At 55.1% G+C, this 15,119-nt stretch overlaps 2 protein-coding genes across 3 annotated transcripts; both read left to right on the forward strand.

Annotated features, from left to right (window-relative positions):
- Positions 1-235: 235 nt before the first annotated feature.
- LOC120647124 (4,5:9,10-diseco-3-hydroxy-5,9,17-trioxoandrosta-1(10),2-diene-4-oate hydrolase-like) lies at positions 236-4,018 on the forward strand. The gene is made up of 4 exons (XM_039923758.1): positions 236-1,102; positions 3,081-3,176; positions 3,296-3,363; positions 3,451-4,018. Exons 1-4 carry the CDS (start codon positions 386-388, stop codon positions 3,599-3,601), a joined length of 1,032 nt encoding a protein of 343 aa, XP_039779692.1. The 5' UTR covers positions 236-385; the 3' UTR covers positions 3,602-4,018.
- A 3,101-nt stretch (positions 4,019-7,119) lies between these two features.
- Positions 7,120-9,246, forward strand: LOC120647125 (2-hydroxymuconate semialdehyde hydrolase-like). Of its 2 annotated transcripts, XM_039923759.1 has the most exons (4): positions 7,132-7,927; positions 8,519-8,611; positions 8,713-8,780; positions 8,907-9,246. In XM_039923759.1, the coding sequence occupies exons 1-4, from the start codon at positions 7,256-7,258 to the stop codon at positions 9,040-9,042; spliced, it is 969 nt and encodes a 322-aa protein (XP_039779693.1). In that variant the 5' UTR covers positions 7,132-7,255; the 3' UTR covers positions 9,043-9,246. The 2 variants fall into 2 exon arrangements, with proteins under 2 accessions (XP_039779694.1, XP_039779693.1); XM_039923760.1 differs by lacking the exons at positions 8,519-8,611; positions 8,713-8,780; positions 8,907-9,246 and adding an exon at positions 8,364-8,512 and having other exon boundaries at positions 7,120-7,927.
- The last annotated feature ends 5,873 nt before the right edge of the window (positions 9,247-15,119 follow it).

The raw sequence follows: 15,119 nt of genomic DNA on the forward strand, positions 1-15,119 counted from the left end.
CCAGGAATGGCGGCGTGCGTGGTTGCTCGGACGGAGCATGGCATGGGCGATCAATTGATTCCCTGCGAATCCATCCGTGTACTGTAGCGTACACTGACACTATACCTTACACGCGCAGTGAGCCAGTGACTCATCAGTTTGTCTCGGCCACACTCTCGGCATAGCACCGGTCCATGGCCATGCATTTGCCCGTGCCGGCAAATTGAAGCGGTGAGCTAGCATTGCTCAAGCCTCTAGGTAATTTGACTCGGTAATTACGACTGGGGCAGGGGCAGCCTCCTATTTATACACACGCTGCGCCTCTGCTGATCTGCTCCGGTCGGTCCCCCGATCTGGGAAGGAAGGCATCTCGTCGCCCTTGTTGTCGCGCCGCGCGGCGGCCCCGATGAACATGAAGCCGCCGCCGCCGCACGGGCACGGCACGTCGACCCTGCTCGCGCTGCTCTCCCTCTCGCTGCTCCTGCTGCGCCTGCTCCTCCGCCTCCGCTTCGCCGCCTTCCGCGACGCCGCGCTCTCGCTCCACCTCGTGGCCCGGCTCCGCCTCCGCCCCGTCGTGCTCCGCCTCCCCGCGGGCGCCGGCGCCACCACGCTCCGCGTCTGGTGCCCGTCCTCGCCGTCCCGCAAGCCGCCGCTGCTCCTGCTGCACGGCTTCGGCGGGGATGCCAAGTGGACGTGGGCGCGCAACCTCCCGCGCCTGTGCCGCCACTTCCACGTGTACGCCCCGGACCTCGTCTTCTTCGGCGCGCACTCCCGCTCCGCCTCGCCGCTCCGCTCCGTGGCGTTCCAGGCGCGCTGCGCCGCCAACGCCATGCGCCTCCTCGGCGTGCCCCGCTACGACGTCGCCGGGATCAGCTACGGCGGCTTCGTCGCGTACCGGATGGCCGCCGCCGAGGCCAGGGGCGCCGTCGGCAGGGTCGTGGTCATGACCAGCGGCGTCGCGGCCACGCCCGGGGAGATGCGGGAGATGGCCGCGCGGGAGGAGCGGACCGTCGAGGAGGCGCTGCTCCCGGAGACCGCCGAGGGGCTGCGCTTCCTCGTGCGCCGCTCCATGCACCGCCCGCCGCCGTGGATGCCGGACTTCGTCCTTGACGACTTCATCAAGGTTAGCCCAGCAGTTTATCTGTCTTCTTCTTAATATTTTTCCCGAACTTTTATTGTTTTTGCAGGTGTATACTATATTAATTAGTAGTAGCTTTCTATGCCTGTGTGGTGTAGTTTTTGATGTGCATGCGTGCTGCAGCATGCTTGTCTGCTTCATGTTATGTTTTGTCCATCTCGATCTAGTCCGCTAGTGGGCGCATTGCCCAACATTATTGGTATTATTAGCATATCTATCGAGACGCGATCGCTGGCCAGAACTGAGATTATGGTTAGCTAGGCTAGATAAGGGTTAGCGATCGATACACGTCTATACTACGAAACTAGGTGGCGTACCAGCACGTGCATGCAATAATTAACTAACCCTTTAGCCACGTCTTGCCAACAACAGCAACACCGTCTCGAAAATGAACAAGTTGAAGACAAATTTTGGCCGAACTAACCACAAAAGTTTCATACTGGCACAGGCGCACGCACATCAGCACTTGCTACCTGCGAATCAATTGTGTGCGCTATGTTGGTGCTTTTACCAGTTTGCCGTGTTTGTTATAATTAATAACTAGTGCAGCGTGTACGTCAATTATGCATTCGCTCAAACTCGCCTAATAAATTAGGATGGCGAGGTCAATATTTCCAGAATTGTAGCTGTTACGAATGCTATTGTTTTTTTTTTTTTCCTTTGGAAATCTCCACGTAATAATATGTCCAGTCCAGTGGGGGTCAAAAGAGCATCCGGCATCTCCCCATTTTGAGAGCGATTTCTCTACCGTTCTCGTACGGGCATACTAACCTCGTTTGTGATTAATTAGGACCTGGAGTTACTTACTTATGATCGAGTGGGGGTCAAAAGGTATAGCTGCCGCTTTGGTTTTATGATGAACTTCTTGCGGTTAACCGTTGTACGCGCACAACTGAATCAGACAACTCGTGTGCAATTCAATTCGATTCAACGTCCTAGGACCCTGCTAGTATAGTAGGCGCTCGAGCAACGTGGCAGTGGTGTCTTCCAGGTCCGGGCGGACGTGTGTCGTGGGTGCGGTCGGATCTCGTCGGTTCCTTTGGCCGCTGGCTCCCTACGTGGCCCACCCGGCCCTAGTAATTAGGAGTAGTTTATATATTTAAAAAAGAGAAACACCGCAAAGATTCCCCGATCCAAAAACACTGTCAGGACTGCACTGCCACGCCCGCCCCCCGTGCCCCACGATAATCCTACTGAATGCTGGCAGCCGCCGCCACTCGACACGTTCCTGGTGGAGCCCTCCGCCGATCCAGCAGCACGTACACTCACTCCAACTTTGTTGGCTCCATCGGAGGCGCTAGAGTGAACAACATCCAGTTGTGCTGTACTGGTACGATTACCAAACTCTCAGAGAAGCTATCTCTGCAGTCGAGAGACGACCACCAACGGTGCGTCACACATGTACGCGCGCGCGCGCGAGTGGCTTGTGGCTGCCACAGTAACGGTAGGTGCTGGTTTCTTTTTTTTCTTTTCTTCTTCTTTTTCTTGCTTCTTGGATTCGTCTTTGTTTCTCTCTTTTTTTTTGTTATAGTTTGGTTTTCCGCTATCTAGGTGCGATGAACCAACCCTACGATGTGGCGCGGAAGGATTTCCGACCACGTAATCTCGGCGAGGATTAGGATGCCGCACGCGGAACGTGCTACTGCTACCTAGCCGTAGCGAGACCCCAAAAAATTTTCTTGATGATGGATGGGATCAACTCTCGCCTGTCCCCGGCCATTTCAGGCTGTGCCGCGAAACAAGCTAGTAGTCCGGTGCGGCGGTGCCCATCTCCATCAAGCGGGATCCGTGTGTTAACAGAGGCCGCTCGGTTTCGTGCAGACTTTGCTTGTCAGTTTATGCCGTCCTGTCCCTGCCCGATCGCTATGCTTACATCCAAGTGTCGAGCACGTTTTGCACGCGGCTGACAGTGATAGTGAAGCCTTTCTCTTTTGTTGTTTTGTTTTGTCTCTCTCGGCCGCAGCTCATGTGCGTGGATCAGAGGAAGGAGCGGGCGGAGTTGCTGCAGGAACTGCTCAAGAACGGAGCTGGCTTCGATCCCCTCCCGGTTCTTACCCAGGTAAGTACTAGTAACTAGTATGTACTACCACTCTACCACATCACAGTTACACCTGCATGCACATGTGTTCTTGCGTTGGCTTCCTCATTCACTAACAAGCTTCAGCTTCCACTCCCCAGGAAACACTGATCATCTGGGGAGACAAAGACCAGGTGTTCCCCGTCGACCTCGGCCACCGGCTACAAAGGTGCAAAACGCCCAGCACTGTGCGGAATTCTTTCTTTGCTTCTGATCTCTGAACATTTTGCCAACTCGTGACTGAAAAACGACGCAGGCATCTGGGAGGCAATTCCAGGCTAGAGATCGTCAAGGACGCAGGGCACGCGCTGCAGCTGGAGGGGCCCGACCACGTCAACAACTTCATCAAGTCGTTCCTCCTGGACGAACGGCAAATTGGGCCGGGCGTCGCCGTGGCCCAGAAGTAAGGCCTTTCCCTTCTTCAATTCGGAGAGGCCCAGCAGAAGCAAGGCCTGCTGCTTCACAAGCTCTTCCAACGCACACCACACCAATGGTGGATTGGTGTCTCCCGTCTCCAGTCTCCACCCCACGCCGGAAAATAAGGCTCGCATCGTATGATCCGGAGCCCCGGACAGGATGTAACTGTAATTAAAAAAAAATGTAGCAGAGCACCTATGATCTGCTTCGACAAACCCGCAATCATGCAATGTGGGAGCTCGAAGGAACTGTTGCTCTCAAGTCTGGACTAGTACTTGCATTAGTATAGTGTCTGAAATTCAGAGGGCTCTGTCTGCCGGGTGCTGTGATGCTCACAGTCTGTCCCTGTATTTTCCTTAGGCTCAAGTGCGAGCCGTACAACTGAACCGACCGCCCTTTTCACTTTATTGTATTCTTGCGATGCTGATGGACAATTTGTTGCCGACAGCCCACTTGTGAAGCGTATACTCCCTTCATCTAAAAAAGAATGCAAATCTCATTTTTCGTTTTCCGAGAGCAAACAATTTTGAATTTGCTCAAATTTATACAAAATAGAATTAACCTTTATATTATGTATTATACTTTCATACCAAATCTATTTGGAGATATAAATGTTAGTAAATTATTGTATAAAATTTGATTAAATTTGATTTTTTTTTTATTCCTTGGAAGCGATAGTTACATTCTTTTAGGGATGAAGGGAGTAGAAACCTAATAATAATTGTAATCGAATTCTGCTTGCGACATATTGCTGTCCTGCCGTTACATATCAATCACCCTTTTGGTGAGCCGTCCTCTTTCTTGTTTCTTCCAGAGAAGAAAACAAAGGGAAGTGGAGGAATATGACTATATGAGCCAGCGAGTTCTGACCAGGCGAACAAATTTATCAATTCTTTTCCTCCTGCATGAACGAGACGGGCCGGGCCTCGGCGTAGCACGGAAGCAAGCCGCAGAAAGGCCCTGCATTCAGTGCTTCCAACGGAAGATGCATACGACGCGAGTGTATGTATCCAAACGAAGGAAGACAGAAAGCCTTCTATGATCCGATCCGGTCATCTGGAAAAGATATAACTGTATCTAAAAACATACAGGGCAAGAGCAAGAACGAATGATCTGCAATCATTCTTATGGACCATTGGCCCAAGTTTTTCCAAGGTCTGTGTCCGTTTGAGCCAAATCCATCTTAGCCGCAGGGCGTAGGCAGCAAACCAGAGGTTAACAACTCCCAAACCTCCGAGTTCTGTCGGCAAACAGACAATCGGCCAAGCAACCAGGCACTGACCTCCAGTTGCTTTTTCCTTGCCAGCCCAGAGAAAACCGTGCCTCCTCTTGTCGATTTCCTGGAAAACCCAATCTGGGACCTTGAGTGAGATCAGAGTGTGCACACAAGCAGCGGACATCGTGACCTTCACCAAAGTTAGCCGCCCTGCTTTGTTCATCAGTGATGCCTTCCAAGTCGGAATGTATGCAGCAACGCGATCCACCAAGGGCTGCAGGTGTGATTTGCGCAGCCGTCCAATGGTGAGAGGGAGACCGAGATACCTTATAGGAAAAAACTTGAGCCTTGACTTCGGTAATGATCCTGAGGTAAAAGCAATGTTCAATGCCTCTATTGACATCGAAATTGGAGATGGCTGCCTCACTTTGTTCTGGTCAGATCATTGGCTCGGCCAGAACTCACCCTGTCTGATCGCGCCTGAACTTTGCAACCTTGTCAGACCGAGGTTCAGGAACTCAAGGACAGTGGCGGAGGCGCTGAGCGACAAGTGCTGTATTCAGGACATTACAGGGACCCTCACAGCTCAATCACTTTCTGAGTACCTTATCCTCTGGCAAATCGTTGAAGCAGTTGAGTTGAGGGTGGGGGTCGAGAACATCATCAGGTGGAAATGGACTATAGATGCTTCTTATTCTGCCCGATCAGCTTACCTAGCGTTTTTCCAAGGCACCATCCACTTTGAGGGAGCAAAGCCGATTTGGAAAACTTGGGCGCCACAGAAGGTGAAATTCTTTATGTGGTTGGCAGTCAGACAGCGCATCTGGACCTCGGACAGTTGACGCCATCGTGGGCTGACGAGCGATGCAACGTGCCGGCTGTGCGACCAAGAAGAGGAGACGGCTGACCATCTGCTCTGCACCTACAGCTTTACCCGGCAGGTTTGGCATACCCTGCTCTCTGTTCTTGGGATCCAAAACTCGCCGTCTCCTGCCGGCCTCAACTTTTTGGAGTGGTGGCTCCTCCTGCGGCAAGGGCTGTCGAAAGAACATAAGAAGAGGCTAGACACTGTTGTAATGCTAGTGTCTTGGATGATTTGGAAAGAGCGCAACGCCAGGGTCTTCAATGGCACCCAACAGAGCTTGAGTCAGCTTGTTCAAGGAATTCTCGAAGAGGGAAGCAATTGGATTCGAGCTGGTGCAAGCGCTTGCGGGGTAGGTTGGCCTCACTAGTTGAGAACGAGTAGTTTTGTTCTGGCTAGGCTGTTTTTTTATGAGCCTCTCGGTTATATTGTAGTGCCGTATAGTCTTATTTTTGTTTGTTGAGGTGTGCGTGGGCCCCTTATGGCCTGCGTTGTAAAAAACTCATTTCTTTTCTTCTTAATGCAATGATACGCAGCTCTCCTGCGTATTCTCGAAAAAAAATGGACCATTGGCCCAGAATCCATCCTCTTTTCAAAGCCATCTCACTATTTCATCCTATGATTGTGGACGATTGATCTGCGCGCAGAACTTCCGCCATCTGATTTCGTCTTGCATGGGTTACAGGGGTTTCATCAACCCTCAAAAGTTTATCGCTCTAGAGTTTATGCCGTCAGAATAAGTACTTTATTCTTCCTGTTCCTTCTGCTAAACAATCCCCCCTTTCAGCGGCAGAAAAAGAAACAGAAAGCGCTTGAGCCTTCCCTTGATCGCTACTCTCTTGTGACACACCTATAAAAGCAGGGTTACATCTTTAACAGATGCCTCTCGTTGAAGCTGTCAACACCACCACCGTCCCCATTCAAAACAAAGGCCTCTCCTCTGTTGTGTTCATCCTTTACGATTTCATTTTTCAACTTGGCAAAATGTTTGGTCCACTCAACCACCCTTCCCTTGCAAACCCGCAGTGGCAGGGGGATCCGAGCGCTAGCTCGGGCGGCTTGTGCCTCCGCATGCGGAGCAGCCGGTCACGGTTCGAGCGCTGCTCGGCCGTGATTTCCACCGGGAACAGTAGCTTCCCTAAATATCGTCTGCAGCCTCTCACGCGCGTGGAGCCACAGAGGGAGAACGACGTGCCCGTCGTCTACGGCACCATGGATGGTTCCGGTGATCTCTTCAAGGACGCGGTCCAGTCTGAGTATAGTTGTAGGTTTGTTTGAGTACTCGTAGTGTGTGGGGTGTGTGCGTGCGTGAGGTGTGTGTAGTAGTACTTGAACAGATACTACAGCTGTACCCAGTTGAGAGGCAGTCAAAAAAAAAAAAACCCGCAGTGGCAGGGAACCACCAACCTGGCTCTATTTAAGCTAAGGCCAATGGCCAACGCACCGCCTCCACTCCCTCCATCCCTTGGCATGCAAACTTCCACAGCCACAGTGTCGGCTGGTGCTGCTTGCTAGCTGCTGGCACCTTTCGCTTGGTCGGTGCCACCAAACAGAAAAGGCCAAGCCATGGGGGGCAGCCTGAGCCTCGTGCCGGTGCTCGACTACTTCGCCCGGCGCGAGTTGCTCGCCGCCGGCCTCCGCCCGAGCGCCGTCACGCTGCCGTACCCGGACGGCGGCGCCGGGGCGACGTGCACCGTCCACTACTGGGCCCCGCCGGGGGAGCCGCGCCTCCCGCCGCTCCTGCTCGTCCACGGCTTCGGGCCCCGGGCCACCTGGCAGTGGCGCTGCCAGGTGGGCCCGCTCTCACGCCACTTCCACGTCGTCGTGCCCGACCTCCTGGGCTTCGGCGGCAGCACGTACCCGTTCGACACGGCGCCGCCGCCGTCGGAGGCCACGCAGGCCGCGACGCTGGCCGCGCTGCTGGACGCGCTTCCCGGGATGGAGGGGAGGCGCGTGGCCGCCGCGGGCACGAGCTACGGCGGCTTCGTCACCTACTGGCTGGCGCGCGCCGCGGGGGCCGCCCGGGTGGGCCCCGTGGTGATCGCGAGCTCCGACCTGCTCAAGACGGCGGCCGACGACAGGGGGTTCCTGAAGCGCGCCGGCGAAGGGTGGAGCGGAGTGGACCAGATCCTCCTCCCCGCCGAGCCCGCCGCGATGCGGAAGCTCCTGGAGCTGGCCTCCTACCGCCCGCCGCCGCGAGCGATGACGCCGGACTTCCTGCTCCGGGACTTCATCCAGGTGCAATTGCTTGCTATACCGGAATCTTTCGATTTGGGCCAGAAGTCAACGCCACATGGCTCCATCCTAGATTACACTTGCTCGTCTTTTCAATCGCAATTCGCAATATGAAACAAAAGTCAAAATAACGTGGGCATCTCGTTCCATCGCTCGAGATACAGTACTTTTTTTAGACTAAGGAAAGTTCCTCGCGCGAGATACCTAACCCACCACCATTAACCAAGTGTTCGATCGAGTTCTTAAACAAACAAATTAGGGTCAGGAACGATGCATTCCGCACATAGTAACAGCTTGGTTGGTAACTTCGCAACAGCAGCAGTTTCTTCAGTCAGATTCAGACTGACGTGAACCCCAGAGCACTGCTGCTGCTGTAGTCCGCACTTGCCAGCAACAACTTGCCAATCGCGCATTTACTTTGGGCAATAATGCTTAACAGGAAATCAGGAATTGTCCTTTTCTTGATACGGCTGGAGTCCTGTCCCTGTCCGTGCAGCCGTGCTCCTCCAGAGATTGGTCCGGATTTAACCTGTTCTTTAGGCCAGTCAGTTCTGATTACTGAATGGTTTCTTACCGTCATCTTTCATCTGTCAGAAACTCTTCACGGAGAACAGGGAGCGCCTTGTTCATCTCCTCAAGGGGATTACAGTCGGCACGGAGAAATTCCAAGTGACACCAATACCTCAGGTACTGTTTGTTCTTAATTCCATGCGTTATTAGATGGCGCCATGCTGTGATCAGTTAAATGAGCTCCCGCAATGGTCCAACGCTCTGCTGTGCTTGTGCAGGACGTGTTGATTGTATGGGGAGACCACGACCAGCTGTTCCCGTTGGAGAAGGCGTTTGCGGTTCAGAGGTACTCTGACGACGATTTCCGCGCGCACGCTGTGCAATTCCTTTTTTTTTCTCTCTTTCCCAAACCGATGGGTGCCGGGCGTTACTGATTGGCTTTGCCTTGTGCAAACATTGCGGTGTTCTTCAGGTCTCTGAACGGGAGCGCTAGGCTGGAGGTCGTCAAGAAGACCGGCCACGCTCCGCAGCTGGAGGACCCGGCCCGGTTCAACAAGCTCATGCTGGACTTCTTGCTGGCTGCTCACAAGCCTGACCCCTCGGTTTAGTGGCGGCTCGCAGTAAGATGCATTGTTGATTGGTAGCCTTGGTTTGTTTGTAATAAGACTTGGCTCGGCGCCTCTCAGTCCATTCACTGGTACAGATTTGCTCTATATGACAACATCTCAAGAAATAATTCATCTGTATATTCTCGATTTCTTCAGCCATATGGCTACTTGTAACTGCAAAAGTGAACCGAATTTCTTCGTGAAGATCTGCGTAGTGACGCTAGTCAGTACCGATACCGAGTGACGCTGCACTTTTGTTTTTGTTTTTTGTTTTTGCGGGCAGCATCCGAAAAGGTTGTGCTTGCTTCGACGTCATGCCGCACTGTCGATGTCGAATTGTCGATGAGACGATGACTTCTGCGCCGCTGTGTGCCTGTGTCTGCTACAGCCACCAGTGACCAGCCATCATCCACACGCCGCTTTTCTCCGCTTCCACTTCCACCGGGCCCCGGTTGAGGAAGCCGCGACGCGACGTGACCGTCTCCAATCGAGCCATCACCATGGGCATCCTCCCGCTGATGGACTTCGTCGCGCGCCGCGCGTTCCACGCAGGGGCGGATCTACAGGTATGCCGGGTGGGCCACGGTCATAGTTTTTCGAACCGGATCGGGCGAGGCCATCGGTTCAATGGTTCATTGGTCTAACCGTTTAGAACCGGTTGAACCGCCGGTTCGTTAAGATTGAACCGTTTTATCAAACCGGCCACAAATACTTTGTACCGGTATATATATATAATATATGATATTAAAGCAGAATTATAAAAATATATAATGAAAATAAGGCTCACAGATCATGAAAATATAGGATAACATGGTCTTTAAATTCAAAATACATGAAGCATAAGGTTCGCACACACATGACATGGTCTTTAAATTCAAAATACATGAAGCATATAAGGTTCGCACACACAGCCACAAGATTCACAGGAACATAGTCTCACAATCACAGCCTTACAAGTTCACAAAATCAAATATCAGGTGTGTGATAATAAGATGCTACAGCCACGGAACATTGAATCCTCTACTCAAAGCCTCGAAGGATGCTACAGCCTACAAAACATTGAATCTACGAGAAAGAAATCGTAGGACTACATGAGTTGTTAATGCTCAGAAATCGAAAACCAGATGCTCACCGTTCACATTAATTAGCAGCCATGTTCTCCAGCAGCCACCTCCCGCCTTGCACCACAGCACTGCAGCAGTCGTACTTGTTGCTCGTAGGTTGTCTCCCTTCCGCTGGTGTCGCAGCGCCCGCAGCAGCTCTGCAGCTGCCGCCCCTCCGACGGCCTGGCGCGCAGCAGGTCCGCAGCACGACAGCAGCAGTGCAGCACCCGCCCGCCGATGCACGGCCACGGCCACGGCTCACGCTCACCCGCTCGCGGCTCGCCCGTAGCTAGATGTGCCGCCGGGCGCCGCAACTCGACCAAGAGCGTAGCCGTCGCCAAGAATGAAAACGGCGGCCAGGGAATGAAAATGGGGAAAATTTTCCCTCCTGCATGCGCCAGCAACCCTAAAAGGTGACTTGGAGACATTTTTCCAATAATGCCCTTGAACAGATGACCTAGTCCTGAGACCACAGAGGGTATTTTTGGATAAATTAAAAAACCGCCCCGGTCCACAGAAAACTGCCCGGTTCACCAGTTTTACAAAAAACGGCCGGTTTAACTGGTTTTTACCGGTTCGATTGCACGGACTATCTTTTAAGTGAATCAAGCCGGTGGAAGTCCTGATTCGGTCTTTTAGCAGTCCAACCGCCGGTCCGGTCCAGTTCGAAAAACAGGGGCCACGGCATACCCTGCGATCCAGCGACGCCAAGTAGCCCAAATGTGTTGTGTAAAAAAAGAATGCTAACTTCCTCCTAATTTCTTGTACGCCCGCGTGTTCGTTATTTTCTCCTTCAGGTGCCTCTAGAAGTCTCGCGTGTCTTGCCCTTCCGCAAGGCCGGGGCAGCGCCCATCCTCGGCCTCTTATCCTGCCTGGTACGCCACCCGCCGGCATCCCAGATCATCCTCGGCCTCTTGGCCCTGCACACATTTACAATTCATTGTCTTACATTTACGTAGTGGATTAACCGGCAGCTCATCTCTTGAGCCAACTGCATCGCCGTTTCTCTCGAGTGGTCTTACGAATGTTCTTGTTGGTGTAGGCAGCATGCAAGCATCTTGTCGGTGTCCATAATTGTGGTACCCGACAGTAGTCCCCGAGGTTTTGGTCGAGTCAATGGATTCGGCCAAAGGGTGATTCGGCGATTTCCCCTTTGACGTGATCAGTCGATGCCGCGCACCCGCCTGACGCGCCTGAGCGCCAGCCCGGCGGATGTGACAATACGTCGGTCGGGGTAGTACGCCCGTGGGGGGAGTACTTCGAGGCACGCGCCTCTTTGTTTTTTTGTTTAAAGGACAAGACGTGTCCACGCGCTGAGGGGAGCCAGGGCGACGGTGGCGCCTGCTGCTTGGCAGCTGGTGCTCTCATCGCGCTGTCCCGTACGTAGGGCCTTGGCCCCGGCGTTCCTGGTTGCTTTGCGGCGCGCCGTTCGCGGGCTGCCGGGCAGAGCTGATGCTGCACCGCTTAGCGTCCAGGGGCTCAGCTCCGCTTCATTTCGTTCGGTCGTGTCTCGGCGCGGTGACCGAGGACATCCTTTGCTCGTGGAGTGCCGCGTCGTCACGGGTGATACAAGCCTCCGCTCTTCAACAAGCTTTGAAGCTTTGTGCCCGGCGCAGCTATAAATAGGGGTCGTGGGGTTCCCTTTGTTCTCCACCCTCCCAGCTCCTTCTTCCAGCATTGCCCAACTCCTGGAATGTTTTCTTTGCCTTTTTGTGACCGGCCCCCAGATGGGGTGGCCTGACTTTTTTAGGCTTTTGGCGCTAGAAGAATGCTTGCGAGCGGTAGGGGAAAACCAGAGTGGGCATGCGCTCCATCCCTCAGGTTAAGTGGGATCAGCAGAAGGGCATTGGGCCCGTGGGGTCCTGCTCCTGTGATGTCCCCTAGCCTGAAGGGGGATGGAGACGCCTGGCCGTGGCGCTGGCGCCAGGTCTGGCGGCCGTTTTTCACATCCCCCCCCCCCCCGGCGACAAGGTTGCTCTCGGGGAGACGATGCGGAGGGCGCTGTCCACCAGCTCGACCCCCCGCGTGGTCTTCGGTGGAGAAGACGCTAGAAGAAGGCTTGCGAGGAAAGCATCCTGCTGGACCCGTGCGGTCTGTGGGTTGTTCCTCGCATCCCTTGCAGCCTGGCCGTTGCATCAGCCAGGGGCTCGGTGCCTTTCTTCGTCACCCATTCCTCCCCAAGACAGGAAAAATTGCCACATAGGTGGCAATGTGTTTGTATCTTTCGATGGCTTCGCGCCGGTAACCCTTTGTAATCTTTATTTGCATTGAGCAATAAAGTCTCATTTCTCCTCTATGGGGAGGATGATCGAGGGTATAGGGGAGAACAGAGAGTTACGACCCTCGAATATGCGTGAAGTCTCCTCCGCGGGGGCGCGTCAGCGCACCCGCGGGTGTAGCCCCCGAGGCCTTGGAGGGGAGTTTGCGCTCGTCCAAGGGCTATAAACGTTGTCCCACTGGGTAGCTTTACTGAGGTGGCTGTTCAGCGTCTTTTTCAACCGGCATCGGCACTCTTTCAGCCGGCCTCGGCGTTCTTAGTGCTGGTACGGCGGCCCGGTGTTTAGCCTAACCATCAGGAGAGCGCACGCCATCAGCGGAGGGTTTGTCTTAGACACGTGGAGCTTCACAATTGAAGGTCGTTGACTTATTCGAGGGTGCAGTTTGAACCATGGTGTGCGAGGAGCCCCCGAGCCTAGGCCCGTGTGAAGGCGTTCAGGGGAACCCTCGACTTTGATCACGACCCTCGTCGCCCTTCCGTAGGGAGGAGGGGTGAAGCGCACCATGCTACCCATGCCCGGGTCGCGAGCCGTGGCTGCTTTAGTGAGCTATTAGCGGGTTGTTCAAGCGGACGTCCGTGCCCCGTTCGATAGGGGTCGGCTCGTGGTCCATAGACACGTCACATAAAGCGCTTGCGAAGGTTCGCTAGGCGGGGCTCGGGCCCATTCGATAGGGTCCGAGGGCTCGATGCTCTCCCTCGATGGGATCCCCCTTCTAGGCACCCTCGACTGGCCTTAAACACTGCATAGGATGTCTCGAACTCCGCGTTCGAGGGTAGCTTGTATGGCACATCCCTGCAGTCCCTGACTCTTGCGATCTGGGGCACCTGTCGAACCCCCTGAAGGGCCAAGCTTCGAACCCCTGATCAGTAAGGCCTCGGAATGCGATTCTTTCGACGGTAAAGAGACCCCCGAAGGAATATCCCGTCTTGATTCGAAAATGTCGCAAGGTCGCGAGTCACACGCGCGAGTCTCCCGCTGGTGGTGGGCGACGTGGCCCGATTCGTGCGGTGCGGTGTGGGCGCGCCTTTTCAGGCGACAGCCTCGGGTAGATGAAGCGGCGTGGGCGGCGGCTGACGGCTGGGATAGCGCAATAGTCGTGCCGTGCCCGCCGGTTACCGTGCCGCAGTTATTGCTGCGTGCGCGCGTGGGAGACTCCGCGGTCGTGGGGCCCATTTATCAGCGATAGCAAAATCTACCGCATTCAATGCGGTAGATTTGGGCCGTGGCAGCGGCTACACCCGTCATGGTGAATAAAAATGAAGAGAAAGGGGGTGTTTTGGGTTCACCTGGCCATTCGCCTCCTTCCTGCTTCGCCTTCTCCGCGCTCCCCTGCATCCTGAGCCCGCAGCCAAGAGCGAAAGGAGGAAGAGAAAAGAGAGAGAGAGAGGAGGGAGAAAAAGCACCTTAGCCATCCCAGAGCCTTCGCTCCCACATTCTCCCTCGGATCGAAGACATGTCTGACATCCAGGAGCCTTTGCCGTGGGGGAAGTCCTCCGCCACCGTGGCGATCCTGGAGCAGTTGGTCGCTGACCGGCTGCTGCCACGGATCACTGACTCAGGGGCGCCGGCGTGGATTTCCCCGCATCCGGATGAGACCGAGCCGAAGCCCCCGCAAGGCTACTTCGTGAGCTTCGTGCGCCTTCACGAACGAGGCTTCGGCATCCCCGTCAGTCGGTTCATGCGGGCGCTGTGCGACTATTACGGAGCGGAGCTGCACAACTTCAGCCCCAACGCCATCTCGCAGGTGGCGGTCTTCGTTGCCGTCTGCGAGGGGTACCTTGGGATAGAGGTGCACTGGGATCTCTGGATCCACCTGTTCCGCGGCGAACTCTTCATCGAGAGCGGGCGGGGCCAGCCGAGGCGGTTCGCACGCGCCGGCGGCCTGACATTCCACGTGCGTCACTCCCGGAGGAACCTCTACATCCACAGCATGATGATGACAAACAATGCTGGGTGGAGCCGAGGGTGGTTCTACCTTCGGAACTACCGTGGCGCGCTCCTGTCGTTCACCAACAGGGTGCTTCGGGAGCGTCCGGCAAAGTGGGATTAGGGGGTGTCGCCCCCCGCGCAACAGGACAAGCTCGAGGGCCTCACCGACGTGCTGGCGTGCCTGGCGAAGAAGGGGTTGATGGCGGCGGCTGTCATTGCGAACTTCCATCAGCAGAGGGTGATCCCCCTCGTGGACAGGGCCCTGCCGATCTTCCAGCTCACCCCCGGGAGCCGGGTGGAGGGCTCGAGGATGTCGAACAAGCTGCTCTCCCGCACCACCGCCGTCCGGAGGGCGAAGTACGCAGTGGCGGACTTCCCCAAAGACCCCGAGGATCTCTGGAGGATCAAGATGCACCCTGAAGCGGGGTACATCTCTTTGGTAAGTTTGATTCCGAATCTGCCGTGTCTTGTATAGCCCTCCTTTCCTGACTCCATCTCGGACGTACTTTACAGGGCTTGAGGAGCGGCATCTCGAAGCCTCCGGTCCCGGAACAACGCCTGATCAATCGCCTCCACGCGGAGAAGATGAAAAGGCGGAAGAACGCGGCGGAGGCGAAGGTCGAGAGGAAGAGGAAGAGGAAGGCGAGGCACGACAAGGCATGCAAGCTCGCTCGCGCGGAGGGGAAGCCGCAGCCCCCCATGCCCGAGTCCTCGGAGGAGGATGAGGAGGAGGCCTCGGATGCCGAGGACCACGCCCTGAGGGGCG

This window comes from Panicum virgatum, chromosome 9K (assembly GCF_016808335.1).
Source record: "Panicum virgatum strain AP13 chromosome 9K, P.virgatum_v5, whole genome shotgun sequence".
NCBI classification, from domain to species: domain Eukaryota; kingdom Viridiplantae; phylum Streptophyta; class Magnoliopsida; order Poales; family Poaceae; genus Panicum; species Panicum virgatum.